The following is a 25,686-nucleotide window of genomic DNA, read 5'->3' as shown; positions in this document are numbered from 1 at the left end:
CCAGGCTGCGAGCGCTCGCGGCACCTTAAAGGAGGGATCCTGGCTGAGTCATCACATGCCGTCTGCTGCCTTCTCCAGCTTGGGCCGTGCTTTAAAGCCACAACCTGGCCTCCACACAGGAGTCGGCCCATGAAGGCTCATGGCAGGCACTACAGCGAGAGGGGAAACAGGAAGGATTTTGCATCCAAACCTTGGGGTCCCAGTCTTTTGCGGGGGTGGATGATGCTGGTGCACAGCCAATAGCCCGGCACTCACATGCAGACCCACTTCGGGGCACTGAGGAAGGGGCAGAACAGCCAGCACAATCGTCTCCAACGGAACTTGGGATCTTTGACTTCCAGTGGAACACAAGTTGTCCTTAAATGGGTCTCCCCTCTGGCATCACAACAGCCTTCCCGCTCTGCATGGCAGCAGGCTCAAGGCCTAGTGTGGGACTGGACCCCACAACCTTGTGACTCAGAGGTGAGACTGCAGCCTATTGAGCCGCAGTGGCAGCTACCCTCAAGCATGGCGAGGATCAGCAATCAAAGCAACCACTCCTCCAGAAAGGGGGTGGGGACTTCACACGGCAGAGCCTGGGCACCGAACTAGAGCACAGAATTATCTCGGAGCTCCACGGACTTAGCCACGCTTTCTCCATTTCCTTTCCCTGTCATCGCTGATTTACACGCGTCTGTGCCCCAGGTCTCCTTTAGAACCAGCCCCTGGGCCAGTGAGGACCCAGTCCCCCTGCATGCCAAGTGCAAGCATCCACCCTGAGAGCAGCACATAAAGTAATGAATGGGAGGAGGAGCGGCACCTTCTTGTCCTTGTGTTATGGGATGGGGAGAGCAGGGGACCCGAAGACATTAAAAGATGGAAAATTCAAAACCAACAGAGATAAACACTTCTCCACCCCATGCAAAGCTAGACTGTGGAACTCACTGCCACAAGAAGTCACTGAGGCCAAGAGTTTAGCATGATTCAAAAAGGTATAGACATTCCTATGGAGAACTAGAATATCCATTATACAAAGGATGAAAATTCTGGCAGGGATATTGAGCCTCCTGCTTCAGGGCTTAAGCCAATTGCTAACTATTAGAGACCAGACAGACATAATGTGGGGGCAGATTATCCCACACCTGCCTATGGCCGAGTTCCTCTACCTCCCTCTGCAGCCTCTGGGGCATGCAGCTGTCAGAGAGAGGACTTTGGACCAGATGGACCTGAGGTTTGATCCAGTCAGGCCCCAAAAGGCAAGCTAGCAACATGGGCTGTGTCCAGGAGACAGAGAGATTATCTCCCAGCCATGTCTGAGTTGCCTTATGGCCTTCAGCCCACTCCCAGGTAGAGAGGCAGAATGAATACAGATGAATAAGGTCATAATGAATAGCGTATGTGTGTGCTACTGTCCTCTACTGCACGGAATAAGAACTGCTCAGCTGTGTGCCATAGTCTCAATACTGCTAGCAGCTAAGGGAGATTCTCCTTCAGCTCAAGAGGCAAAGTCCTGAGCTTTGGATGCAGGAGTTCCTGTGTCCTCTGCCTGCTGTTGCCAGGAAGTTCTCAGTGGGTCTGGAGTGCAGCCCGGTGACAAGTGAGCAGTCCCAGGTGGGCTGACTTGCTATAATACACGGCACTGAGGATGTTTTTCATGAGTGCCTCTCAGAGTATTAGAGAGAGGGGGAGTTTCCTTTTTGCCCATTCTACAGCTGGGAAGGCTGAGGCACAGCGCTGGGACGAGGTGTGCCCCTAGCTGCAGAACCAGAACTGCTAATATTCAGTCTCATGCTCTAACTGCTGACCAATGCTACCTCCCCCAACTCCAGCCTGGCTTTCCAGGGGTGGAGAATACCACAGCAGCTGAGTGACGGGACCGTTCCTCAGGGTGGTGCCTGCGCTCTGGCTGCTCTAGGCAGGAAGGATTTCACAGCCTGTATCTGGAATAGGAACTCACTCGGCCAGGAGCCCTGCCCCAGAGTGCGCGAGCTCCCGGAGCAATGCCCCTTGGAAGCACAGCAGTCTCCCCGTGACTGCAGCTGGCATCTCTGTCCCCCAGCCTCAGTCACCATCAGCCAGGACAGAGAGAGGCGAGCAGGCGTGGGGGTGGGGAGAGGGCAAGCCTTCAGGGATGGCACGGCAAAGGGAAACCTGCCAGGCCCGGAGCCTGCGGCAGAGCCGCGGCAGCCCCCGGCCCTTACCTTTGATGGTGTGTTCAGTGGGACCCAGCAACCACGGCAGCAGCAGCAGGTAGAGCAGGTACACGAGCGAGAGGGCATTGAACCGGAAGACACAAGCTGGGGAGAGGCAAAGGGAGGTGGGTTAGAGATCTGATGCCCCATGGCCCCCGCTGCTGCCCATTCACTGTGGGGAATCATCCTGCCCGCCCCCCCCGAGCAGAGCTCTTCATTACTCGGCCCAGGAACCGAGGCCTCGTTGCAGCACAAGGCCTGTGCTGTCAGGCCAGCATGAACCCAGATCACCTCCTCCTGGGGGACCCTCCCCGGCCCCCCACAGCTCAAGACACTGACAAGCTGCCAGCCACTACCACCCCCGCCCAAGGAAGAGGGGGCAGACAGGCTCTGACCTCAACCCATCTCTGGCTGCTCGCCCACTCCATACAAAGGCACCAGCACTGCCCCTGAAAGGGGGAATTCACTGCCAAACGCTCCCTGGAAAGCAGAGGCGTTCCCAACACCCACCAGCATGGGGTTTCACAGCATGGGGTTTGCTAAACTTCGGGTCTGCAGATTCATAATATGGGAAGTTTTTGAAGTAGACTAGAAGCAGCCTGTCAAAAAAACATCCAGCAAAGACCTGGGTAGGGAATGTGCACCACTGCCCTCTACTGGACAGATTCAGAACTGTTCAGCTGTGTGTCATACCCCCTGTACTGGTTACAGAACTTCTCCCCTTAGCTGAAGCACTAAGGCCGGTGTGTCTGGAGCTGCAGAGGCAGAGTTCCAGCAGCACCATCACCCTGACGTGCAGCATGGGGAGGAATGAAGCTCCCAGGCAGCCACATGGCTAATATGATATTCAGCAGTTACACGGCGTTTTACACATTTTAACAAAGGCCAACTCTTCCCAAGAGGAAAAGTAGCATCAGGGCTGGGAGTAGACCCCAAGAGCTCCTGGGTCCCAGCTCAGTGGTCTGGCCGCTAGACCATGCCCAACCCCCAGCGCACCTGACACTGCATTTCAAGGTGCAGGAGAAGAGGGAAGCAGCAGTGGCCTCACACAGCCACCCCTTCGGAGAGCTCCAGCGCCGCCCCAGTCAGGACACCTCTTCCAGCGCGGGGCTGGAGGGTGGCTTTGTCCTTTTGAGTCCCTGCCCCTACTGGGTTTCCAAGTCTGGTTCCTCACACCGTTTAGTTTGCTCCACAACACGAATCTCTGTGGGACCCCACCTCACACATCCCCTGTTCCCAGCCTTGCCATGATTTCCATGCTCCCTGCTCCCCAGGATCATGAGCCACACGCTACCGCCTTAGCATGAGGGACCCTTCTCTGTGCCTGCCAGCCAGCCAGGGCTCAGCTCCCTAACCTGCCCAGCCACGGGCAACACAAGCCCTCGCCTCTCAGCCCCCGCTGTCCCCCATACAGGCTAGCGATAGTCACCCGCCGACTCTGAGCATCCCCCTGCGGTGTCCAGCCCCGAGCTGCTGGAGGCTCCTAGAATCCCCAGGCCTGCCGGTCCCAAAGGCCTGCTAGTTCGCCTTAGCACACAGCTCCGCTTAGCATGCAGCGTTGAGGCTTGTTTCTAGAGACAGCCGGGACAAATGCACTGAGAGCCATATGGGAACAAGCAGAACTGCTGGGAACAAAGCGTTACAGATCAAATACAATCGGACCACACCTACTAGAGCCCAGACCCAGCTAAGGAAGCGCCCTCTTGTCCACTAAGGTTCTGCTCCCCACAAAGCCCTTCTCACAGTGTTTTTCCACCAGCGTGGCCGAGACCCTTCTTCCATGGCAACACATGCCCCCCTTCACGAAGGATAATTGGGGGCTCATCTGCACCCCAGACAAAGTGCCAAAAGTTCACAGCCCTGCCTCCTACGCAGGATCAGCCCTGCCAGGTTTAGGTTTTCCTGCAGTCCCCACAATCTATTGGTTAGCATGTTGCTCAGCCTGTGACTGGGCGTCCATTTGCACGTGAGCAGCCAGAGACAGAGAAGTGTCCGGTCTCCCTGTCTGCCAGGAGGATGGGGATCACCTGGTGACCTGCCTCCGCTCACAGACCTATTTGGAATATCCACATAACTCCTCACAGCTTATCCCTACGTACACCTCGCAGGGATTACGGGGACCAGCGTGATGCAGGCTCTCATTAGAGACCTTACATGGCATTCTTTGGATCCCAGACCCAGGGGACCCCCCAAGCCTGCTGCTCTACAAACTCAGCGACAAGAGCATGAGACTGTTGGAGTGGGAGAGAGGTCAGAATGAGTCGTTATCTGAGCAGGAGCTGGGGCACGGCGGGGAAATCTGCAAAGAGAAGAGCCACTTCCTTTGCCCATTGCTCTGTAGCTGGGGGAGAATTTCAGTGGCATTGGAGCCCCTGTCCTGAAACAGGACATCACTGATAGCACCAGTGCTGCTGAACGCTGGCCCTCGCTCGGGAGCTGGGGGACATCCCACCTGCCCAGGGCAGCATCAGGGCCTGAGCCCCAGTCCAGCTTCCATGTCACCGGCCAAGAGTCAGCGTTTTTGTGATCCAGTTCCCAGGGTTTCGTATCTCCCCAAAAATGTAGCCCCTCCTGCCTCCCTGTCACTTCACACCAGAAGCTTAACCTGTGCAAAGAGCTGGGTAGGAGGACTCCCAAAGGGAAACAGATCCCTGTGCAGGTTTTTCCACTTGCCGTCCCATATGGCTTTCCACCCCAGGAAGGCTCAGCCTCTGGGACCTGCTGCCCTCCTCCCATTGCTGGGGCTTTGGCTCTCACAAACCTTTGCAGAGACAGCAACTCCCCCTCCCCACCCCCGCTCACTTACACACAGACTGTGCTGGGCCTCCCCACACTCTGGGCAATGCCAGGATAGGTCATGGCGGAGGGATTCTCAGGTGGCCAACAGGGTCCAGGCTGCACAGGGAGCAGGGACAATAGTCTGATGAAGAGCATCCCATTTGACCAGTAGATCCCAGACCTTCCCAGCGACCCCAGTATGGAATCAGCCAGTATGTTCTCGGAGGAGGCGCACACCATACAGGGGCAGGATAAATCTCCATTCACAACCACCCAGCACTCCCTCACCATGGCTGGCAGCCACTGCCCTCTGGATTTAAAAAAAAATCCTCTCAAGAAAGCGAGAGCACAAGCGTGCGAGCCAGAGCTTCGTACCGGGGAGATTGTCCCCTGAGAAATTGTTCCAGGCCAGACACCCTTCCCCCATGCCAGGCTCAGGCTGCCAGGATTTCCCCTTTTTACCAGAAAATGCGCAGGCTAGTAATTGCTCTGTGTGTCCAGCCAAACAAACAAAAAAAAACAATAAAAAAATCAATGTCATCCAATGCTGGAGAGGAAGGGGCGGAGGACAGTGTATTTTGGTGCCAGCCAAGACCTTTTTATGCGACTGTTTATTCGAAAACCTCCCCCTCCCATTTCCACAATGCATCTCACACACAAACCCACCCACCCCCTTCAGATCAGGGCAACGTTTGCTACAGAAACGCCACAAGAAGCCCGCTGTGTCACTAAGGGTCCCATCATCTCCCCTCTCCAACGAGCTCGCACTGCAGCCCACCCGGGGAATGCGCCAGAACCAGCATTCCCTGCAAAGCCGGATTTGACAGGCATGCTTCACCCGGCAGCCAGGCACACACCTTTCCTTCTGCTTTGACACCCAGACAAGTCACAGGCAGCACGGCTGGCCCAGACCTCTGGGGGGATCTGCCCCACCCTACGCCGTCTCTTCCAGACTCCCACCAGGGCCAGGGCACTGAGCTCATCCTGTGCCCAGGGTTGAATTATGTCAACTATAAGCACTCCAGAGCAGGGACAGTCTTTCTGTGCTGTTTATACAGCGCCGAGAGCGGCGCTGCCCCGGCCTACGGCTGGGGGTGCTTCCACATTAGAGAATCATAGAGACACAGGGGTGGAAGAGGTCACCCAGCCCAACTCCCCCATGCTGGGAGCCTAGCCCCCTGCTTAGCCTCTTCCGCCTGAGGCCCTGCCCCCACTGTGCCCCCCCTCCCATTCTCACGCATCAGGGTCAGAGAAGCCCCAAGGCCACCACCACAACTGGAGGAGCCCCAGCTGGCTCGACCGAGCCACCCCCGACCCACTCACTGGAGGAGACCCAAGCCCCATCACAGCCTGGCCCTGGGGCCACAGCGGGGAGCATTAGCCGAGCTTTGGGGAGGCTTGGCCTAGAAGACCATCCCCGACTAGGGTTGCCAACTCTCCTGGAATTAAAGATTAATCTTAATTAAAGATTATGTCATGTGATGAAACCTCCAGGAATACATCCAACTAAAACTGGAAACCCTACGCCAGACAAGCGTTTGTCCCACCTGTTGGGGATTCCACAACGTGCCTGGGAAGCCTATTCCAGTAGGCCACTACCCTCACGGTTCAAAACTTTTTCCTAATATCGAACCTAAATTCCCCTGGCTGCAGCTTACGCCCATCACTCCTTGTGCTACCTGCAGTGGGTGCGGAGAACAGTTGATCACTGTCCTATTTATAACAGCCCTTAATATATCTGAAGGCTTCTCAGATCCCTGCTCAGCCTCCTTTTCTCTAGACTAAACATGCCGAATTCTTCCAGCCTGTGCTCATAGGCCAGGTTTTCCGATGGCTTTTCTTGCTCTCCTCTGAACTCTGTCCAGTTCATTCCCATCTTTCTCAGAGCTGAACGTGGCGCTCCGACGGAGGGCTCCCCAGTGCCGAGTACAACAGAGCCATCACCTCCCATGTCTCACGCATCCGCTGCACCCGCTCCTGGGGTGGAGGGCGTAGACCAGTGCTGAGCACTGTATAGGCACCTTGATGGAGCACCCCAAAGGCAAGACACTGGGAGACATGCCATTGCACATGGGCCCTCTGGACTCCACAGCGGAGGAACACCCAAAGGAACCTGCCCTTTGCCATCAGGCCTCCAGGCGGCGGGCGCTCTTTGCCCCAGACATTGGCACGGAGCTGGCACAGTTTGCAGAGTGGCCGCAGCGTCCATGATCAAGGAGCAGGATGGGTGTCTAGGTGAGGGACCTTGTGTATCCCAATTATCAGTGTTTGTTTTGGCACATTCAGAACACAAGCAGTTTAAACAATGGCTTCCCTCTGAGCTCCCCAGAGTGTGGGATGCTTTATGGGCAGTGGCTCTCAAACTTTTGTACCGGTGACCCCTTTCACACAGCCAGCCTCTGAGTGCGACCCCCACCCCTCCTTATAAATTAAAAACACATTCTTATGTATTTAACACCATTATAAATGCTGGAGGCAAGAGGGGTTTGGGGTGGAGGCTGACAGCTTGTGACCCCCCATGTAATAACCTCATGACGCCGAGGGCTCCCGACCCCCCCGTTTGAGAACCCCTGCTTTACAGCCACTCAACCCGCTCTGAGACGCACAGGGACACAGGAGGTGGGACACCTTTGAGGCCACAGCGACACCAATCTGCTCTCAGTGGCTGCTCCAGGGAAGCTCCTGCAGAGATTCGTTCACACCAGAACATGGTCTCCAAGCCCATCGAACTAGGGGAACATTCAGATCTGGGTCCAAGCTGGGTCACTCTAGCCTTGTCCTGCTCTTCCCCCTTCCATCAGGGCATCCCAAACATTCACCCTCGCCATGCACGCGTAGGAGGCTCAGGCCCATCCTCCCGCCTGTACATGAGGGCACAGAGAGGCTAAGCCACTTTCCCAAAGCTGTATGCAAGTCAGCAGCGGCGTCCAGGCTAGGAGATAGATCGCCTGACTCCCCATCCTGTGCTTTAAACACAAGATCAGCTTTCCTCTTTGCTGGAGTTTATTTTTAGGCAAATTACAGCTTGTTTTAAGGAGTGAAACCATCTGACCAGTCTGGAGCTTGGAGGGATTTAGATCAAACAACGGACACTGTGCTTCCAGCCAGCCTAGCGCTGGAAACCCCACGTCTGCAACAGCAAAAGTGCTGGAGATGCTGCAGTCCATACTGCGGGTTACAAAAACGGCAGCTCACAGGGATACACAGAGGAAGTCTGTCTACTTCAGGTGTAACTCACCAGGCTAGATGGGATCTGATCACAAACTGGGTTGCTGGGCAACACCACACACAAGCCGCAATCAAATGCGGACACCCACATGAGCAATAGGCCGCCGGGAACCACTTGCCAGCACAGAATGAGACTAGCCGCAAACCCGCAGGTGCCCCGGTTAGCGCCGCTGCTGTCAGCATTCGTTTGTCCCCCAAGTTTCTAACCTCCATCCCCATTTTCCTACTGGAACAACAGGCCGGGCTGGGATGGTTGCCCATAACATGCAGCAGGCTGAGCCCCTCCCCCAACAATAAAAGTAAAGGGTTATTTGCACAGTGTTGCCAGACCCGATATCGGGAGCTGACAATATGTTGTTTTTCTTAAAGCCCCAGTACCCGAGTCATGCGATTACAGGAGAATCTCTGCTTTTTAATTCACTTTCTAGTCCGCAGGGAAGAACTGGCCATGTGGCCCCTAGAGGCCAGAAGGCAAATATAAAGGTCCAAATGTTGATTTTGGTTTTAAAATCTCATGATCTTCAAGCCGATCTCCTGAGCTAATGAAACCCGGAGGGGCCAATAAGCAAGGTGTGTCATGCTGACACAGAGCGCCAGGGCCTCTTTTCTCCAGGGGAGGGACGGAGAAGGCCCCAGTTGTCAATGGCAATTTGGAAACAAGGGAACAGGCCCCAAGTAGGGCAGGCCATCCCGAGCTGAGAAGTAGGGCAGCGTAAATATGCTCCATACGACGGTGCTGGCTGGTGCCGGGCAGTGTGTGTGGCGCACTCCGACTCGGACAGGAAGGGGGCACGGCCCTTCCTGTGTTTACCAGCAAGTTTCTGTGGGATCTCGCTCCCTGCGGATAGGAAACCGCGCAGGCGCAGAAAAGCTGTGTAGCCGGACACTGCGGGAAGAAGCCTGACCCCAGCCGCTGTCTAGTCACACTCCCACCAGGAGCTCAAATGCACCCAGGTAGAAAGCCCAGGACTGGGATGCCAAGGATATAAAATTACTGCATCAGCCAAGGGCCTCTCCGTGCTGCCCAGCACACACACCCCAGAGTTAACACACAGTCCAGAGCCCATGGAACTGCCAGCCCAGCAAATCAATCTCCCTCGAGCGCCACCAATTTGCAGGTTGATGCTGCACCCAGAGTGCTTGGTGTGGGGCACAAGGTGGGGGTGCGCCCACCGCCACAGAGAATCAGAATGCAGAGAGCTGGGGTGGCCCACTGGCTGCTCCCTATTTCAGAAGTAAGGAGGTACCTGTGATACTGCCAGCCTGGTCCTGCTAAATGCATCTGACCGAGGTACTGATGGAGAAGGACATATGGCAAAAGCCCTGCAGAGCGTTTCAGAGATCAAAGCCAGCTCAGTTGCTTTCTCAGGGATCTTAATGGCGGCAAGAGGGCATCAATATTAGCTTGGCACTGGCACAGCCTGGGGAGCAAGAGAACAAGCGCCCCCTCATCCTGCAACACAGAACGGTGGGGGGACGGGGACAACCACCACCTCTTGCCCCTAGGCTCCATGGCCCACTCAATCCTCCATCGCTGCTGAGGAGCCTGCCCCACCAGACCCCCTTCAGCAACCCCTACTGGCAGGAGACAAGGGCAGCCCGGGGGACCAGAGCCCAGTTTGAAATAGAGCATGTGGGAAGGCAAAACAGCCCAAGCTCTCCAGGGAAGGGAAAGCACCAGCAGGAGCCATCATCCACCTGGGGGACAAGTAAAGCCCAGCAATTTCTCCTGTGCAAAGGAACCATGGGCTGCACCATGCAGGCAAGGATCACCCTCCGCCCTTCCCTCTCGCCTCCTCCTCCCCAGCAGCTCCATGCACAGCATTCAGGGCAACCCCCACCCCCAGAGACATCACAGCTTACAAGAAAGGAGCAGCCTGCAGCAACCCTAAGATGCCAGTCACTGAGGATGGGGAGCAGAGGCAGTTCTGCCTTCTCCTTATTTTAGCACAGCAGAGGGGGGAAGAAGGAGGGTGTCTGCTGGATTCTGGTTCTCTCACACACACTTTGAGGGGGTGACACTCCAAGAGGCCCCGGAGAAAACAGAGGTCCAACAGAACATGTAGGGCAGCAGCGTCATTGCAGGGCCTTAGCCCTGCCCCCAAAGGCACGATGCAATGGTACCTTCCAGACAGCGACTGCTTAACGCCCCTGGAAAATCCCAGGTCTCCCAGTACACACCCCCACCCAGAAAGGCAGATCCTGCACTGCCCCAGTCCAAGCTCCCGCGAGGGAACCCCACCCACACCAGCCGGGCTGAACACGGCCCGTTCCGGCAAGGGTCAGACTAAGCCCAGGGGAGAGACAGGCTGGGGCACACAGGGCTCAAGACTGAGATGCTCCCTCAGCGTGCTGCCCTCTTCCCAGCCTCCCTTCCTAGCACATGGCGCGGGGACCTGCCCTTTAGCAATGGTGCTGCTCTCTCTCCGCGCAGCCACCGCCCCGAGTTTTGCTTCCCCACTGCCCGCTCAGGAAACCAGCGCTAGAGAGGGTTTGATTGCGAGTGTCCCAGGGCAGCCGAGGCTGGAAAGCTGGAGCCAAAAGCTTGCAAGTCACATGACCCCCAAAGGGGTCTGGCCCCAGAGCGCAGTGCCCACGAGCCACAGGGCCCACCCTAGAGCACAGGTCTGGCCTCCTCTGCGTGCACCCTGGCTGCTTCCCAGTTCGGCCAGGACAGGCAGGTGCTGCCCGCTGTGGCCTGGAGGCGATAGGTGTGGGTGATGGGGCAAGCACCGATCATGGGCATCCCCGACACTGGCTGTGGCACATCCCCCAGTGCTGCCCCGGGAGGGGAGCAGGCCAGCCAGTGACCTCTGCTTGAGTGACTTGCGCTCGCCGGCTTCACAAGTGCCGATGGTTGCTAACTACAAAATTTACAGACTGCATGATCTCATGGAGCAAATATGCCTCTTCCGGTGCCAGCAACAATGAGGCAGAGAGAGCCCTTTCCTGAGAGCGAGAGACCCCGCTGGAGCTGCTGCAGCTGAGTCAGGAGGGCAGCCCTGTTTTCACCCCCTCTTCCCCAGGAGGCTCAGGGCCGCTCCCAGCTTCCCTGGCAGGAACCTTGGCCCCTTGAGCCCAGGAGCATTAGAGCTGCTAAATTAAATCGCCAAGCAGTTAACCCCTTCAGCACCAAGATCTACCACACCCCAGATCCAGCTGTGACTGCACCTGAGGAAATTCTGTGCCAAAACATTAAAAATTCTGTGCACATTTTAAAATTCTGCAAATTTTATTTGTCAAATAAATATGGAGACTCCAGCATGGCATTGGTGAGCACTGGCTGCACAGAGGTGGGAGATCATTGTGCAGCTCCCCCCCAGAACACGGATTCAGCAGTGAGGCTGCACCCAACCCTGGCACAGTGCAAGGACCGGACCTGCCCCAGAATCACCCCAAGGTCCTGCCTGTCCATGACAGGTGCACCAGATGTGGGAAGGCAGGCTCAGCAATGCAGGAGCAGCTCCGTGTGGGGCAATCTGGGTGCAGGCGGCTCAGTGAGGGATCTGGGTGCAGGGGGATCTGGATGCACAGGGGCTTGTTGGGGGGTTCTGGCACAGAGCCAAAGGCTGGTTCTGTCCTCAAGGGCTGGGCGAAAGCACCAGCCAAGCTGCAGGCTCTGGAGCGCCTCGCCTGTTCCAGCCCAAGCCTGGGCGCTCGGCGGAGTCCCACGGCTTTCGGCAACTACCTGAACTAAGTCCAGTGAGCCCCATCGGCGGCTGCTTCACCCTTCGGCCCGCTTCTTCAGGGCAGACTCAGCCCTCCCCTCCGCAACCAGCCCTAGAACTGGCAAGGAAGCAGCTGCCATCCAAGAGAGAGAACCAAGCTGCAGAGCAAGCAGGGGGTGCAGAGCTGCAGGGACAGCAGGCAACGGAGATGACTCGGAGCAAGAGCAGGTTAAACCCTGGCGCCAGGGTGGGGAAATGGAACTGGGCAGCCGCATCCATCCCGTTAGCACGAGTTCCACTTCGATCCATCCCAAGGAGGCGCTCGCGAGCTCCCGCTGCTGCAGGGACGGCGGGAGCCTATGACAGAGCTTGACAACTATTGAACGGAGCTGGCAACCCACTGCACAGGGCAGGACGGGGTGCTGCAGCCTCGCTTTGCGTTTACACCAGCGACCCAGGCTCAGCGACCCCTCCAGGACCATTCAGACATGGTAAATCCATCACGGCGAGCAGAGCCAGCCAGGTGCGCACCCTCTGACCCCACCACCGCAAAGGCTGATAGATGGCCAGGCCGTACACGGCCCCAGCAATGCTCAGACGTGGAGGCCCAGTAGCGCCCTGCAGGCCCCACAGGGATCCAGCCGCAAGAGAACAGGCGCTGCGGAGCAGCAGGACTGGGCGTTTGATCCCGAGGTTTGCACTGTCCTCTGCTTGGCTGGGAATGCTGCTCAGGCGGCAGCGGGGAAGATCCACGCCCAGGGCTCTCTCCTGCTCTCTGCCAGTCAGCCGCAAGGTGCCATGAACTCTCCGCGAGCAAGCGGCACATTCCAGGGCCCCGGATTGCTCCCGGACTATTTACCCCATTCCACAGCATTTCACACACATGCCTGGACAGACACAGCCCTTCAGGCTCATGCCATCGACTGCACCTTGCCTCTTCTGCCAGGCACGTTCCGTCACGTCCCCCATCCCTAGAGCGCACAACGGGGGCAAACTGTCTCCACTGGGACACCCCTGCCACCACCAAGCCGGTTTGCTGCAGCGTGAGCAGAGCTACTGCAATTCCCACGCCACACCACCCCACCGCAGCAAGGTTAAACCCGCGTCGCTGTGCGTTAGCGGGAAAACACAGTCCCTGCCCAAAGGCGCTGTGGCCACACGGGGGCTTTTAGCAAGCTAACCGCTCTGGAGTAGCTACTGCAGTATGTGTCCAAGTGCAGAGAAGTCCTAAGGGCCACACTCTAGCTTGCCTCCTGCAGACACTCCAGGGGAGTGCAAGAGACAAGAGCCTTCCCAGCTCCCCTTAGGTCCCTACACATGGGCAGCCCTGGTTCTGCCCAAGCATGTGGCACCGGAGAGTCTAGAGTGGCTGGGACCCCAGAGGGGGCCTGGCCTCACTCAGAGCTGAACTGCCAAGGGCAAGTCGCCCATGCAGGCAGCCTCTGGCCACGTTTAACCTGAGGCATGCAGCATACCAGTCCTTGGGCACAGGGGAGGAAGGGGCTGGGAGCCAGGACACCTGGGTTCTATTCCCAGACCTCTCACTGATGAGTGAGGGGAACCCAGTCCTGCTCTAGCTCCTGAGCAGAGGGGGACGAGCAAAGCGTCTCTGGCCTGCATGGGCAGTGTGCACGGGACAGGAAAGGCCCTGCCCTTTAGGGTTAAGCTGTAGCTGCGCACCCGAGAGCAAGGGCACTTTACGGGGGGTGGCATTCAGAGGAGACGGGGTTATTTGGATGCATTAGAAAGCAATTTCGAACCCAAAGGAATTCCGTCACTTTAGTCAACTGTGGATACTCTGCGCAGGCCAGAGGTACGAGACCTTGGTGGGGCAGAAGCCCAAGCCTGTCGCCCAGCATTCCCTGGAGCGGCGCCGTGTTCAAACCGACAGGAATGGGGAGAGCCCTGCCCCTGCCGACGAGACCAGGCAGAGAGGAAGTAGCAGCAACAGCAGAGCCCGCTGGCACAGATTGCACTGGTGACATCCTGCAGGCCTCATGCACCCAGTGTTTTGGGGCTAATGGAACGAAGCCACAGGCTTATCTCAGTCTCAGCTCCCCCATCACATGCTCATGCCAGGAAGAGGAAAGCTTTGGTGCAGAGCATAGAGGCATTCAGGAAATCTGCTCAACCTCCCGGCCCCACCTCCAGTAAACCCAAGAGGATCAGAAAACCTATTGGGGGAGCAGGGGAGAGAAATCCACACTCAGCTTCTACGTCCCAGACGGTGCCTTGCCACTCAGCACAGACACAGTGGTGCTGCCCCAGCTTGAGCATTAGAAGCAGCAGCACAGGGATTTGGTCCCAGAGTTTTCACATGCCTGCAATTTAACACAGTCATGTACAATCACCGGGGCTGGGCGGGGACAGAAGGATTCTGCAGACATTGTCAAAAACATATTTGAGAACCGGCTGAGCAAGTCATGGAGCCTGAAAGCCTCCTGTTCCTCAGAAAAGGCACTAAAGAAAAATAAGGCACCACACGATTTCCTGTTTGCTGCCACTCGCTGGCTCCAGATCCAGCCTGCTCCAGTTTACAAGGAGGAGGATGGAGGTTTGCTCGATAAGTGCTGGGATCTGAGAGTCAAGCTCAGCTCTTTCTGCTCCTCTCCACAGCAGCGATACAGAGTGACGCCCGGGCAGCTGCAGGCTCTGAATTCCTGGTGATCTCCAGCAGGGCTGCACAGGAGTCCCCAGAAGCAGGGTCTGGCCTGGCTCTCAGAGCCTCACTCACTTCTGACTCTCGCATTCTCCAGAGGTCAGAACTCAGCTCTCCCAACCCCCAGCAGAGCCGTTTCTCCAGGGCCAACAGGAGTGAAAACCTGCCTGTCCCAGCCGAGCTGCGAGCGCGCACACAGCAGCGAGAAGGGGCTATTTTTACATACTAACTTTGACCACGGCTGCAGTTTAAGATGGACAGTGGCCAACACAAAACATATGGAGCAGTGGTTGGAGGAGAGCAGCGCCAGCGAGCTGGAGAAGGACACAGCCTGGGTTCTGCAGGCGGAGGAAGGAGCTGTTTGCCCCATTGCAGCTGGTTTGGCAAAGGGCGGAGATGCTGTGCTGTGCATTGCTGCTAGCACAGGTGGCGGTGGAGTCTCAAGCCAGTGGAATGCACCGATCTGGATTGCTGCTCGCAAGGGAGAGTCCCCATTACCCAACCGCTCCCCAGTCGGCTGTTCCAGTCCTTTGATTTATGCCTTTTCCTCACCGAGCAGCCGCCCTCCCACCATTCACAAGCCAGCTGTGGGGATGAAGAGGAAGCCACTGAGCTGGTTAGACTGGTAACAGCCACGTTAACCTACCGGAGTTTAGAGTTATGTGTGATTAAGAGAGTGTTGGAAAAATGAGAACAGGCTTTAAGCAAGAGCCAGAAGAATCACAGAACCCACTGCCTTCCCCTGCCCCTCCTAGCCAGCTGGCCTACAAGCAGGCCAAAGATCAGTGTCTGAAGCAAGGCAAACCTGCCACTTGCGAGTACTTAAGGGGCCGGCCCAGCCCGAGACGTTGGATTGGCCAAGATGGGAAGATCTTGACCCAGAATGAGGAAGATCCTCACTCCAACTAGGGATCTGGGACAAAAATCTGTCTGGGGAGTGGTCCTGCTCTGAGCAGGAGGCTGGACTAGATACCTCCTGAGGTCCCTTCCAACCCTGACATTCTATGATTGAACTCACATCTTCATCTTCTACGAATGATTGAACTAAAGCCTCCAGAATGGGCTGGTTACCAATCACAAGGGTCCATCCCCACAACACTGCTGGAGGTAGGCAGGAAAAGCCCAGGTTGCGGTCAGATCCCTGGCCCCTTGCAAGGTGGCAAGGCAGGTGGCGAGCAGTGTCCGAGAGGGGTCGGGCATCACCCCTGAACTTGTAACCGGAGCAAATTGGCACTGGAGTCAGAGACGGGGAAGATGGGGTGTTATTTATGGCCACGTCCTCAGTGCTGTGGATTATTAGGTAAATGGGGAATGTTCTCATTGAGCTGATTTTAAATTACGCCAGCCGGGCAGCACCGGAAGCTCCCTCTGGTATGGTGCCAGTTTAGCCAGATCTACAGAAGTACTTTACTTAGGCTCCTATTTCCATTGATTTCACCCTTTTCACCTCTTTGTTAGGCTCGCAAATATCCTTCAGCCTTTCTGGCTCCTGGCATGGCTACAAAGGGCAGGGCCTGACTTTTTCCAGTTCACTCTTCTCAGCAAGCTCAGAGGTGCCAATGGTCATTAGTTATTTTCCCTCTTGGTATTTCTGACTCATTCACTAGAGCCAATCTAGCCAGAAGGTGCAAATGCACGGAAGGTTTCTGCTGAAGAGCATGAGGGGCTGCCAGCCTTCAAGATTTATATGTATAAAGAAAACCTGAAAAGTTTTTCCCCGGCTGGGGTATAGCCCGTGTATTTTTAAAGTTACAAATCTCAGGCCTTGCCTTTAAAGAGCCCTTGAGCAGCCGTGGGGGGGTGCATAGTGGGATCGGACATCACGAAAGACTTAGATCTGACATGTGTGATCTTAAAAAGTTGATTGTTGTGAACATCTGTGAAACACTTGGGAGAAAAATCTCTCTTTGTCGACCCCTTCTAGTTACCATCTCTGGAAAAGCAGACGCCTCGTCCTCTCGTCCTCCAGCACGAACAAGGAAGAGACAAGACGAAATGCAGGATTGCTACACTTTTAAAGGTTACAAAACCACCACCACCAGAGTTTTCCACGTACATATAATCACACACGAGACCCTGTGCAGCTCCTCCTTCAATCCTGCATCTTAACGCAAACCAAGCCCTCAATAAATAAGTACATTGTCCAGGTGACATTTCAAAGCAATCACTCCACATTCCAGCCCTGCCCCTTCTAGCTCAGTGGTGGCCAAGGAATACCCGGGCCAAGCTCACTGCACAGGCACAAGGAGAGTGGTGCTCCACGGGAAGGTGCCTGTAGAAGGGGTGATTCTCTGCTCCTCCACATCCGGCTGCTTCTGCCGTGTGCTCTGGCCCTGCGGAGTCAGACCCTCCTCAGAGCTGATGGCCGACAGGCCAGAGGAATTTGGCACAAAGCTCATTTCATGTGCAAACATGCTGCTGTGTTAACTGGTACCAAAGGACACTGTCTAGGATTCCTGGACCCTCCCCTCTCACAGCTCACTCTTGGAGCCATTCCAGGTACCACAAAGATTACAATTGCCACAGCATTGATTTAGGACTCAGAGTGAGCGCCAAGATGGGGCAATAGCCAAGAGGACAGTGAGAACACTCTCCATTAGGGACATGGGGCTTGCCAGGCTGGATCAGACCAGAGGTTCATCTAGTCCCATTCCCTGTCTCTACCAGTAAATAATACCAGGTGTTTCACAGGAGGTGCAAGAGCCTTTGGGCTGCAGTTATGGAATGTCCACCCCTACAGAACTTTCTTCCTGACCCCCATCATTTAGTGGCTAGCTTATGTCCTGAAGCATGAGGGTTTATTCCCCCTCTCTTTTAAAAAAAAAATTTCTATCCTATCCAATGTAATCGCACAGGCTCTGATTATCCTTATAAAGGCTAATCCTCTTTCAAGTCTACCTGGTCTACCTGCTTCGCTCTGGCCTCAACAAGTCCTCGGGTCACTGGTTAATCAGGCCTGGCGTAAAAGGGGCATTTCACTTTATCAGCTTTAGACCTGCTGCTTGCACAGACTGTCTCCCAGCGCTTAAGAAAGGGTAAAGAGAAGCTTCCAATCTGCTCGCTCTGTGCCAGTCATGACTGCGACCACCTCTGTACTGGCATTTCCTATTCGTCTCCTCTCCAAACTCAACAGCAATAGTCGTTTCAGATTTCTCATTCCGAGCCCTCTCCCGAGGCCTCAGACCAGGATGTATAAGACAGTCTAGAGAGTCTATTAAAAATGTTGAGTTAATAAAAAGTCTCTGATCCAACCCTCCCCTGTGTTTTTGTACAGACCAGAGGAACTCTGTGGGGAAGGAACCTGACAGATTCACCTCATTGGCCTGTGGCTGGCAGGGCCTTGCCCTTGGGGGGTGGGGGGGAGGGCAGTAAAGAGGTGTTGTCCAAGCCCCCCAGTTGAAGCCACTGGAGTGTGCTGAGAGGGCCCTCTTTCTTGCCAGGGGTCCCTCGCCCACCTCGCTGGTCTCAACTAACCTGCCTAGATCCCTCAGTCTCACCCCTACACACACAGCTCCAGAGCGTGGGTGAGGAGACAGCCATGCCTAGCCAGCGGGACTTGCCAGAGCCAGGAAGGTGCAGGGGAGAGGAGAGAAGCAGCAATTTTTTTGCAGGGGCTAAGAAGTTTGCTGAACTTGAATCCCACCTCCTCCTCCCTCACCAGGGCTCTGAGCCGGTTGCTTTCTGGGCAGACAGCTGCTCCCACTGAGCCATGTTCATCTTCCAGATTTGGCCAAAGCGCTGGGTTTACGGACTTTCCCAAAGAGATGGGTTGGTTAATTTTATGCCTCTCCGGAGTACGCTGCTTCCCCCCATCCCCTCCGGCACAGGGCTACTTGGGAAACAGTGAACTGACGTGTCCGTGAAATCCTTCCCAATGCGCTGACGTAGGCAGACGACCACCCCGGAGCCAGCACCTTTCAGAAAACGGCTGCAGAGCCATTTCCCTTGCACAAACACCATCCATCAGTGGAGGACAGCCGGCCGGAAGGCTTCTGGCACAGAGCAGCTCGGCTCTGCCCCCAGCACAGAGCCTGGGGAACCAACAGCAGCCTTGATCATCTCAGAGCATCTGTCACCATTGGGGTCACCCAGGGACTCTCCCAGCTTGTAGCACCAGAAGAAGCAGGGCAGCCACCGAGGGACTTTTTACACTCCCAAAGGGGTTTATGCCGCAGCTGCATGGCTGGGGCATTGGATGGCTGCTGAGGGAACAGCACCTCCTGTCAAATCAGACCCCAGAGGTCTTCCCGCCAGAGGCTGAATTGGCCTGACCCTGCTTAGCTTACAGAGGAGACTGTCCCAGCTGGGGTCGGGTTGGCTGCATGGCAAAAACTATCGAGGGATTCACAGCGCAAGTGGCTCTGACCCAGGCTGTGGTGGATCCTCCCCTCACACCTCAGAGATGCTCAGTGTTTCAACAGGGCTATAATGGCCCTGGGCCAGTAAAGGCAGTGCCTGCTGGCGCAAGTCTGGGGCCAGGGTTACAGACTCCCAACAAGGGCAGCAGCTTGGTGAGCCGGGCCCCTAGAGATGGGGGAAATGGGGGGACCTTCCCTGGAGCAGCTCTAAGAACTGGGGACAAAGCGCTTGGGGCAAGGCTGGAAGAATCGGTCACAGTGCAGGAGTTAGCAGAGGGTTAATGCGTTACTCAGAGCTGGAGCTGCCAGCCCCAGGAGTTTGTTTCTTTCAAATACTTTTCTGTGAGGAGAGAATAAATCACGGCTCAGCTCGGACTCTGCTGGGTTGTTTAAATGCTGACCTTTAACCCAGTCTTGAAATCTTCCCAGATGAAGCTGTGCTGCACATTAGGGTTAGCAGCAGCCCTGCCCATGAGGCTGGGAAGCAAAATCAGAAGAGCTCAGTGCAAGGAACTTGCCCAGGGCTACAGGCTGGTGGCAAAGGAAATGAAACCTCATCGTCTCCTTCGCTCAGCCGCTTCGCACCCAGTGCAATTGCACGACAGGATTTACTAGCTGTATTAGGGGAGAGTTAGAGGCCCCAACCGAGACCAGGGCCCCTCCATCGAGCTGGGCACAGCACAGACCCCAATCGAGCCTAGGGCCCCCCATCGAGCTGGGCACAGCACAGACCCCAATCGAGCACAGGGCTCCCCACGGAGCCGGGCACAGCACAGAGCTCCATCAAGCCCAGAGCCCCCCATCGAGCCGGGCACAGCACAGAGCGCCATCGAGCCCAGGGCCCCCCATCGAGCCAGGGACAGCACAGACCCCGATTGAGCCCAGCGCCCCTGTGATGAGTTGGATCACAGAAACCCCCTTGGAAGCTGCCAACCGATGTGCCAAGAATACTTCTATCCCTGTTTTCCCTGCCAGCTTAGGACTTCAGCACCCTGTCTTGCCGAGCCAGACACTCTTGTCTACTTCAGCAAAGACCCAGAATCTGAATTACCTGCCCCAAAGCTGCAGGTTTACCTGAAAACAGCTCACAGAAGTGTGCTTGTCTTTAGCACCCAGATGTCCAACTCCCAATGGGGTCTAAACCCAAATAATTCGTTTTACCCTGTACAAAGCTTATGCAGGGTAAACTCATGAATTGTTCGCCCTCTGTAACACTGATAGAGATATATGCACAGTTGTTTGCTCCCCCCAGGTATTAACACATGCTCTGAGTTAATAAGTAAAAAGTGATTTTTATTGAATACAGAAAGTAGAATTTAAATGGTTCCAAATAGAAACAGACAGAACAAAGTAAGTTACCACACAAAATAAAATAAAATGCGCAAATCTACTTCTAATCAAACTGAATACAGATAAGATTCTCACCAGTTCCAGAATGCTCCCTTTTACAGGCTAATCTCCTTTTAGCCTGGGTCCAGCAATCACTCACATCCCCTGTAGTTACTGTTCTTTGTTTCAGTTTCCTTTAAGTATCCTGGGGTGGTGGAGAGGCTCCTTCTTTAGCCTCTGGATTGAGCACTTAATTTGCACATTCCTTTCCCAAGAAGTGACCAAATGTTTTAACTAAGGCTACTTAGAAATCAAGCAATTATACAGCCAATGTTCATAACTTTGAACACACAAATGGTGCCTGCGTACAACTAGGATAAACATAACCAGTAGATCATAACCTTTCCATGTAGCAAAACCCTATTCCAGTTATATCATACATACATTTATGAGCACCCCCACCCCATAAAGCCTTATGGGGTACACTGTCACACCCTTCCCCTGAACTTACTGCCAGAGACTTGGACACTGTCCATGGCGGAGGCAGTACCTGTAAAATTTCTGTTTGTCTTTGGTCACACTCCTTTTCAGTGCCTTGAAACCATGTGATGTCATTCCTAGGGGTTCTAGCCTGTTTTGGGATTCCTGGTCCTTGGATGCCTGAAAACAGGTTGGGGTGTAGTATTACTAACAGAATGCAGACAGCAATATCTGTTAAAATGGAGATGTCTTGGCATTTAGCCACCAATGCCATGAGGCGGTGTGCCTCAGTTTCCCCTTCTACACAGCAGCATGGGCCTGTTATGCTTTTGCTGCTTTTTACAGGTATGGACTGAAAAGTAACTGTAGCAAAACCCTATTCCAGTTATATCAGACATACATTTATGAGCAACCCCACCCCATAAAGCCTTATGGGGTACACTGTCACAGCCCCTCATTATGCAGGGACTGCACACTGGCTGACCAGGCTGCAAGCAAGAGTCAAAGCCAGTTGCTCTCTAGCTTTGCCATTCTATGGCCCAGCCTGTAGAAGAAAGGGCCACTGTACTATCCTCTGGCTCTCAGAACAGTAATTGGCTCCCTAAAGATACCAGACTGTGGATCTCCGAGTGGTACTGGGTCCCAGAGGGGCAGTGCATAGGCCCATGTACCCACCACATATAGTCCATCTATGGTGGGAGACTAGAGACTTTCTGTGGGATGAACTGGGTCTGTCTATAGCTTGGCCTTCTCGGGGAAGGGAACTGGAACCAGACACATCCATGGCTTGGTGCCATGCTCACCGTGGGCACCGGCCCACTAGAGAACTCGAGTCTTACTTTAACTTCTGAGTGGATGCACATCAGTTGGGCAACCAGCAGCAGCTGGGAGTCTGCAAGTCTGCGCCCGAGCCTGGGAAGCAGCAGGAAAGGGTGCCTTGGAGGGCTGGGCAGGTCTGTTTAGGATCCCACTGCTCATCCTATGTAGTGCAGGGGCTAGCCAGGTGTCACGGAGTCTCCGGGCGATGCTCCGGAACTGCTCCCCACAAAGCCAGGCAGGACTTTGGGAAGCCTCCTCTCCCTTGGAGCAAACTTGTTCAGGGCAAGAAGCTCACATGGCTTCACCTCCTGGGTCTCTCCTTGGAGCATTCAGCATCCTCTGCCCCTCCGTGCGCTTCCTACAGCGAGTCCACCCCAGCGGGGTCCTGGGGAAGCCACAGGGTCCTGCACCCCCACTTTGCAGTCAGACGTGACTCTCAGCCAGCAAAACAGAGGTTTATTCGACGACAGGAACAGGGTCTAAAACAGAGCTTGTAGGTACAGAGAATTGGACCCCTCGGCCAGGTCCATTCTGGGGGGCAGTGAACCAGACCCCCCACGTCTGCACTTCACTCCTCGACCCCAGCCAGCCCCAGACTAACAACCCCTCCAGCCCCTCCTCTCTGCTCAGCCCTTTCCCGGGCCAGGAGGCCACCTGATCCCTTTGTCTCCAACACCTTCAGCTGGCACCTTTGCAGAGAAGGGGCCCAGGCCATCAGTTGCTAGGAGACAGAGGGTCAGGCATTTAGGTGCACTGGCCCTTTGCTCTGCCAGATACTTAAGAACTGCCATGGGGACACTGAGGCACCAACACAGTATTCAGAGAAAACATTAAGAACATTCCCAGTTCGTCACACCAGAGTATCCTATGAATTGTCCACAGGGGCGGCTCTAGACATTTTGCCACCCCAAGCACGGCAGCAGGCCGCAGGGGGGCGCTCTGCCAGTGGCCAGAAGCGTGGCAGACGGCTCCAGTGGACCAGCGGACCCTCCGCAGGTACGCCTACGGGAGGTCCAACTGAGCTGCCTGCCCCCCCCCGGCGACTGGCAGAGTGCCACCCGCGGCCTGCCACCCCAATCACGCGCTTGGTGTGCTGGGGCCTGGAGCTGCCCCGATTGTCCACTTCCTTCTGCCAGAGGAGTAAGCCATGGCTGGTAGGTCATCACCCCCAGCTGGTACAGAGAATAGAGAGGCTCACACTCTCATCTTGGGCACTTCAGGAAACAAATGATTCATGCTGCTCAGAGAGAAAAACGGCCTAGATTTCGAGAGAACGGACGAGCTTTCTCCTAATGCCCTTCTGTGCACAAGAGGGTAGGCCCAGGAAACAGGCTTCTGCTGGCACGGTGAGCCAGGTGAAGGGCCCAGACTTGCCGGTGTCAGGTTTACAGCCTGGAACATGATCAGTGATCTCCGCAGAGCTTGCCAGAGGGAAGAAGTCAGTTAACAGCTTTGCACAAAGGAAGAGGCCGTTCATCTCTCAGCGTGCTGTGCATGACCCCAGCATGACTAACAGCAGCTCTCCAGAGACTCAGAGGAAGCCTATGGCTGGCATGACTCATGCCTGAGGAAGAGCTGCCCAGGCTGCCTGGCGAGCGGCGATTAGTAAGCAGGCAGCAGGTTAGCCACCCCTTCAGTGACAAGGAGAGAGAAGAGGGTTTTCCCTGGTTTTTCAGGGGACAGATTCCCCCCCCCCCCCCCTTGAGCACCGACTGAGCACTGCTTTGCTCTCCGAGTTGTGCCCCTGGTCACAGCGACACGCGGGGAGGAGAGCGATGCTCAGGGTGAGAAGGGGAGCAGCATCCGGCCCACTGAGCGCTCCCTGGCACTTTGTGGGGAGAGCGACAAAACCAGAAGAGCCCCAAGCCCTGACATAAACAGCCTTGGAAGCCTGCGCACCTGGCTGCCCTGTATTTACCAGCCTGCTGTGTGCCTGCTTTGGGGCAACCCGGCAGAGGGGCTGGTCCCACAAGGTCCTCACTGCCCCTCACGCTTGGGAGGAGCTCCCCATCCGCGTCTCCAAAGCTCCCTCCTCCTCTTCCTCCTTCAAAGCTGCCAGAAAAACATGGCCATGGCTCGGATGCTGGGGTGCTGAGAGCACAGCCTGTCATGCTGACCAGCACCATTTCCTTGTGCTCCCCTATGGGTCCACCTGGCTCCAGCTGTTGTCTCATCTGTATATTGGGGCGGGGCAGTTGTTTTGTCCAGTCTCTGTACAGCGCCTAACACACTGGGGCCTGGCCCACGGCTAGGGCTCACAGGCAACACGATACTACAAATAATAAATATGAAGATCAACGAACTATCAATATCATCTACTGAAACACCAAGGGGGGCAAGGGAAGGGAGTCAGGTATTCTCAAAGGGATGGGTCCCCTTTCTCCGGAGTGCTCCCCGACGACAACTAGTGACTGAGTCCTTCCAGGGTTATCACTGTTCACGCTCACCCAAGGGGGTACTAGACTCTCTAGGTCACCTTCAGGAGGGAAGTTGGAGTGATTTTCTCCACCTGCACTACAGAGGGCTTACGCTCCAGCACAGTGGGAGTGCAGACATGTTCTGCCACATGGCAGATTGCAGCATCAAGTCTGGAACAGCACAGGGCATGCATGGGAACGAAGTCCTCCCTTCCCACAGTCTAGTGTTTCCACTTCACCCCACAGCACTGGCATACGGATGAATTATCCCAGGCACATCCAGGGAGTGGGAAAAGGGCTCTGAGCTAGCATTCGTTTCAGGTAGCCGGATAAAGTCATGAATACAGAGAGGTTCTCCAGCAATGTTGCACAAATAGTGCTGAAGACATGCCTAGGAAAGCTTAGCTTTGCTTGACTGGACACGTCCTCTGCAGGGAAGACGACAGGTTCCAAAAGGAAAAATCCAGGGCAAACTTTAAAACGGGCAGAAGGTGATGAGGCGAAGAGAGGAAGAAACCCAAATATGTCCTCCCCGACTGCGACAGAAAAATCAATGATTGGGAAGCCAAAGTGGCCAACCAGCCGGCTTAGCGACCCAGAGTAACAGCTGGTGCAGAAAATTTCAAAGCAAGACATATTGGCCAATGACAGGAGAGGATATTGCACAAGCAGAGAAAGAAGGAGTTAGACAATTTTTTAAAAAAAGGATGACAATGACAATTTTTGCTTTTCTCCGGTTCCAGAAAAGTCTGCAAGTCAAGAACGGGAGTTTAAGAGACATTTTCAGTTCTGTGGAAGAGCTTCCTAACTTGGTCACCTTCAATACCCAGGACAACAAAGCCCCATGACCCTGGAAAGCAAATATCACCAGTAAAATCACTACTGTACCCTGATGGCAAAGCGGTGCGATCTATGGACTCAGGGGCCCCAGATCACCACATCGGTGCTTTGGGGAGCTGTGCCACCAGCGTCCCCTGGCCTTTCTGGGGGAATCAATCACATTTCTGTGGAGCAGGTGCTCAGTTCCACTAGTTTTATTTGGAAGGACTAATCTCTCCACTGAACCCCTTCCCACCCAGTGGGATCTCATGGGTGTAGCCAGGAAGTTGGTAGAGAAACCCACCTCAAGGGCAGAAATCCTGAACTACTGACCCAAGGAGGACAGGTTCTTGGAACGGATGGCAGGCGCATTCCCTAGAGCAGGAATTCCAGCAGGAAGCTGAAGATAGTCAAGGAACAGCATGTGCCCCATCTCTCCTTTCACTGTTGCCATCTCCATAGCGACATACAGGAATTTACTCTTGCCAGGGTATGAGGTGTTTGCTAAACGATGGCCGCAGGGGACCCAACTGGTTTGGCTCATCAGCCTTTGAGTAAATCCACAGCCACACTTGATTCATTTAGCCTCCACATTAGAAACAGCGCTGCATTCTGAGTAACGGCGCAGGTCCCACGCCCACCCAGCCCTCGGACCAGGGCACGTAAAGGGAAGCTACCCCAAGTTCACATTCCTCCAGGTAAGCCCCAGGATGAAACCCAGCTCCGGCTCACAAACTACTGGCTGCAGCAGCTAGTGCTGGAAGAAAGGGAGGTTCTGAAGCAAACACTGGGGACAGAATGTTGCGTGAAAGCCCCAGGTCACGGCCCAGGGTAGCTGGTCGTGCATTAGCTACAGTGGCTAGGAGCTACTTCCTACTCAGTGGCTAGCACCTCCACCAAGCTGTGCCGCTCTGGGACCCAGGCTCTCTGGCTGGGTCACTAACAGACAGGAAGGGATTT

General features: G+C 55.2%; 1 protein-coding gene across 1 annotated transcript in view; it reads right to left on the bottom strand.

The window, feature by feature from the left end:
- Positions 1–25,686, bottom strand: part of PIEZO1 (piezo type mechanosensitive ion channel component 1) — a 104,776-nt gene that overhangs the window by 63,425 nt on the left and 15,665 nt on the right. The window contains exon 2 of the mRNA XM_050922633.1: positions 2,181–2,276. Coding sequence (XP_050778590.1) covers positions 2,181–2,276 — 96 coding nt within the window. The remainder of the gene's footprint in view (positions 1–2,180; positions 2,277–25,686) is intronic.

This window comes from Gopherus flavomarginatus, chromosome 14 (genome assembly GCF_025201925.1).
Source record: "Gopherus flavomarginatus isolate rGopFla2 chromosome 14, rGopFla2.mat.asm, whole genome shotgun sequence".
Lineage (NCBI taxonomy): Eukaryota > Metazoa > Chordata > Testudines > Testudinidae > Gopherus > Gopherus flavomarginatus.
Note: the sequence above shows the minus strand (reverse complement) of the source record. Positions and strands in the feature narration are given on the sequence as shown.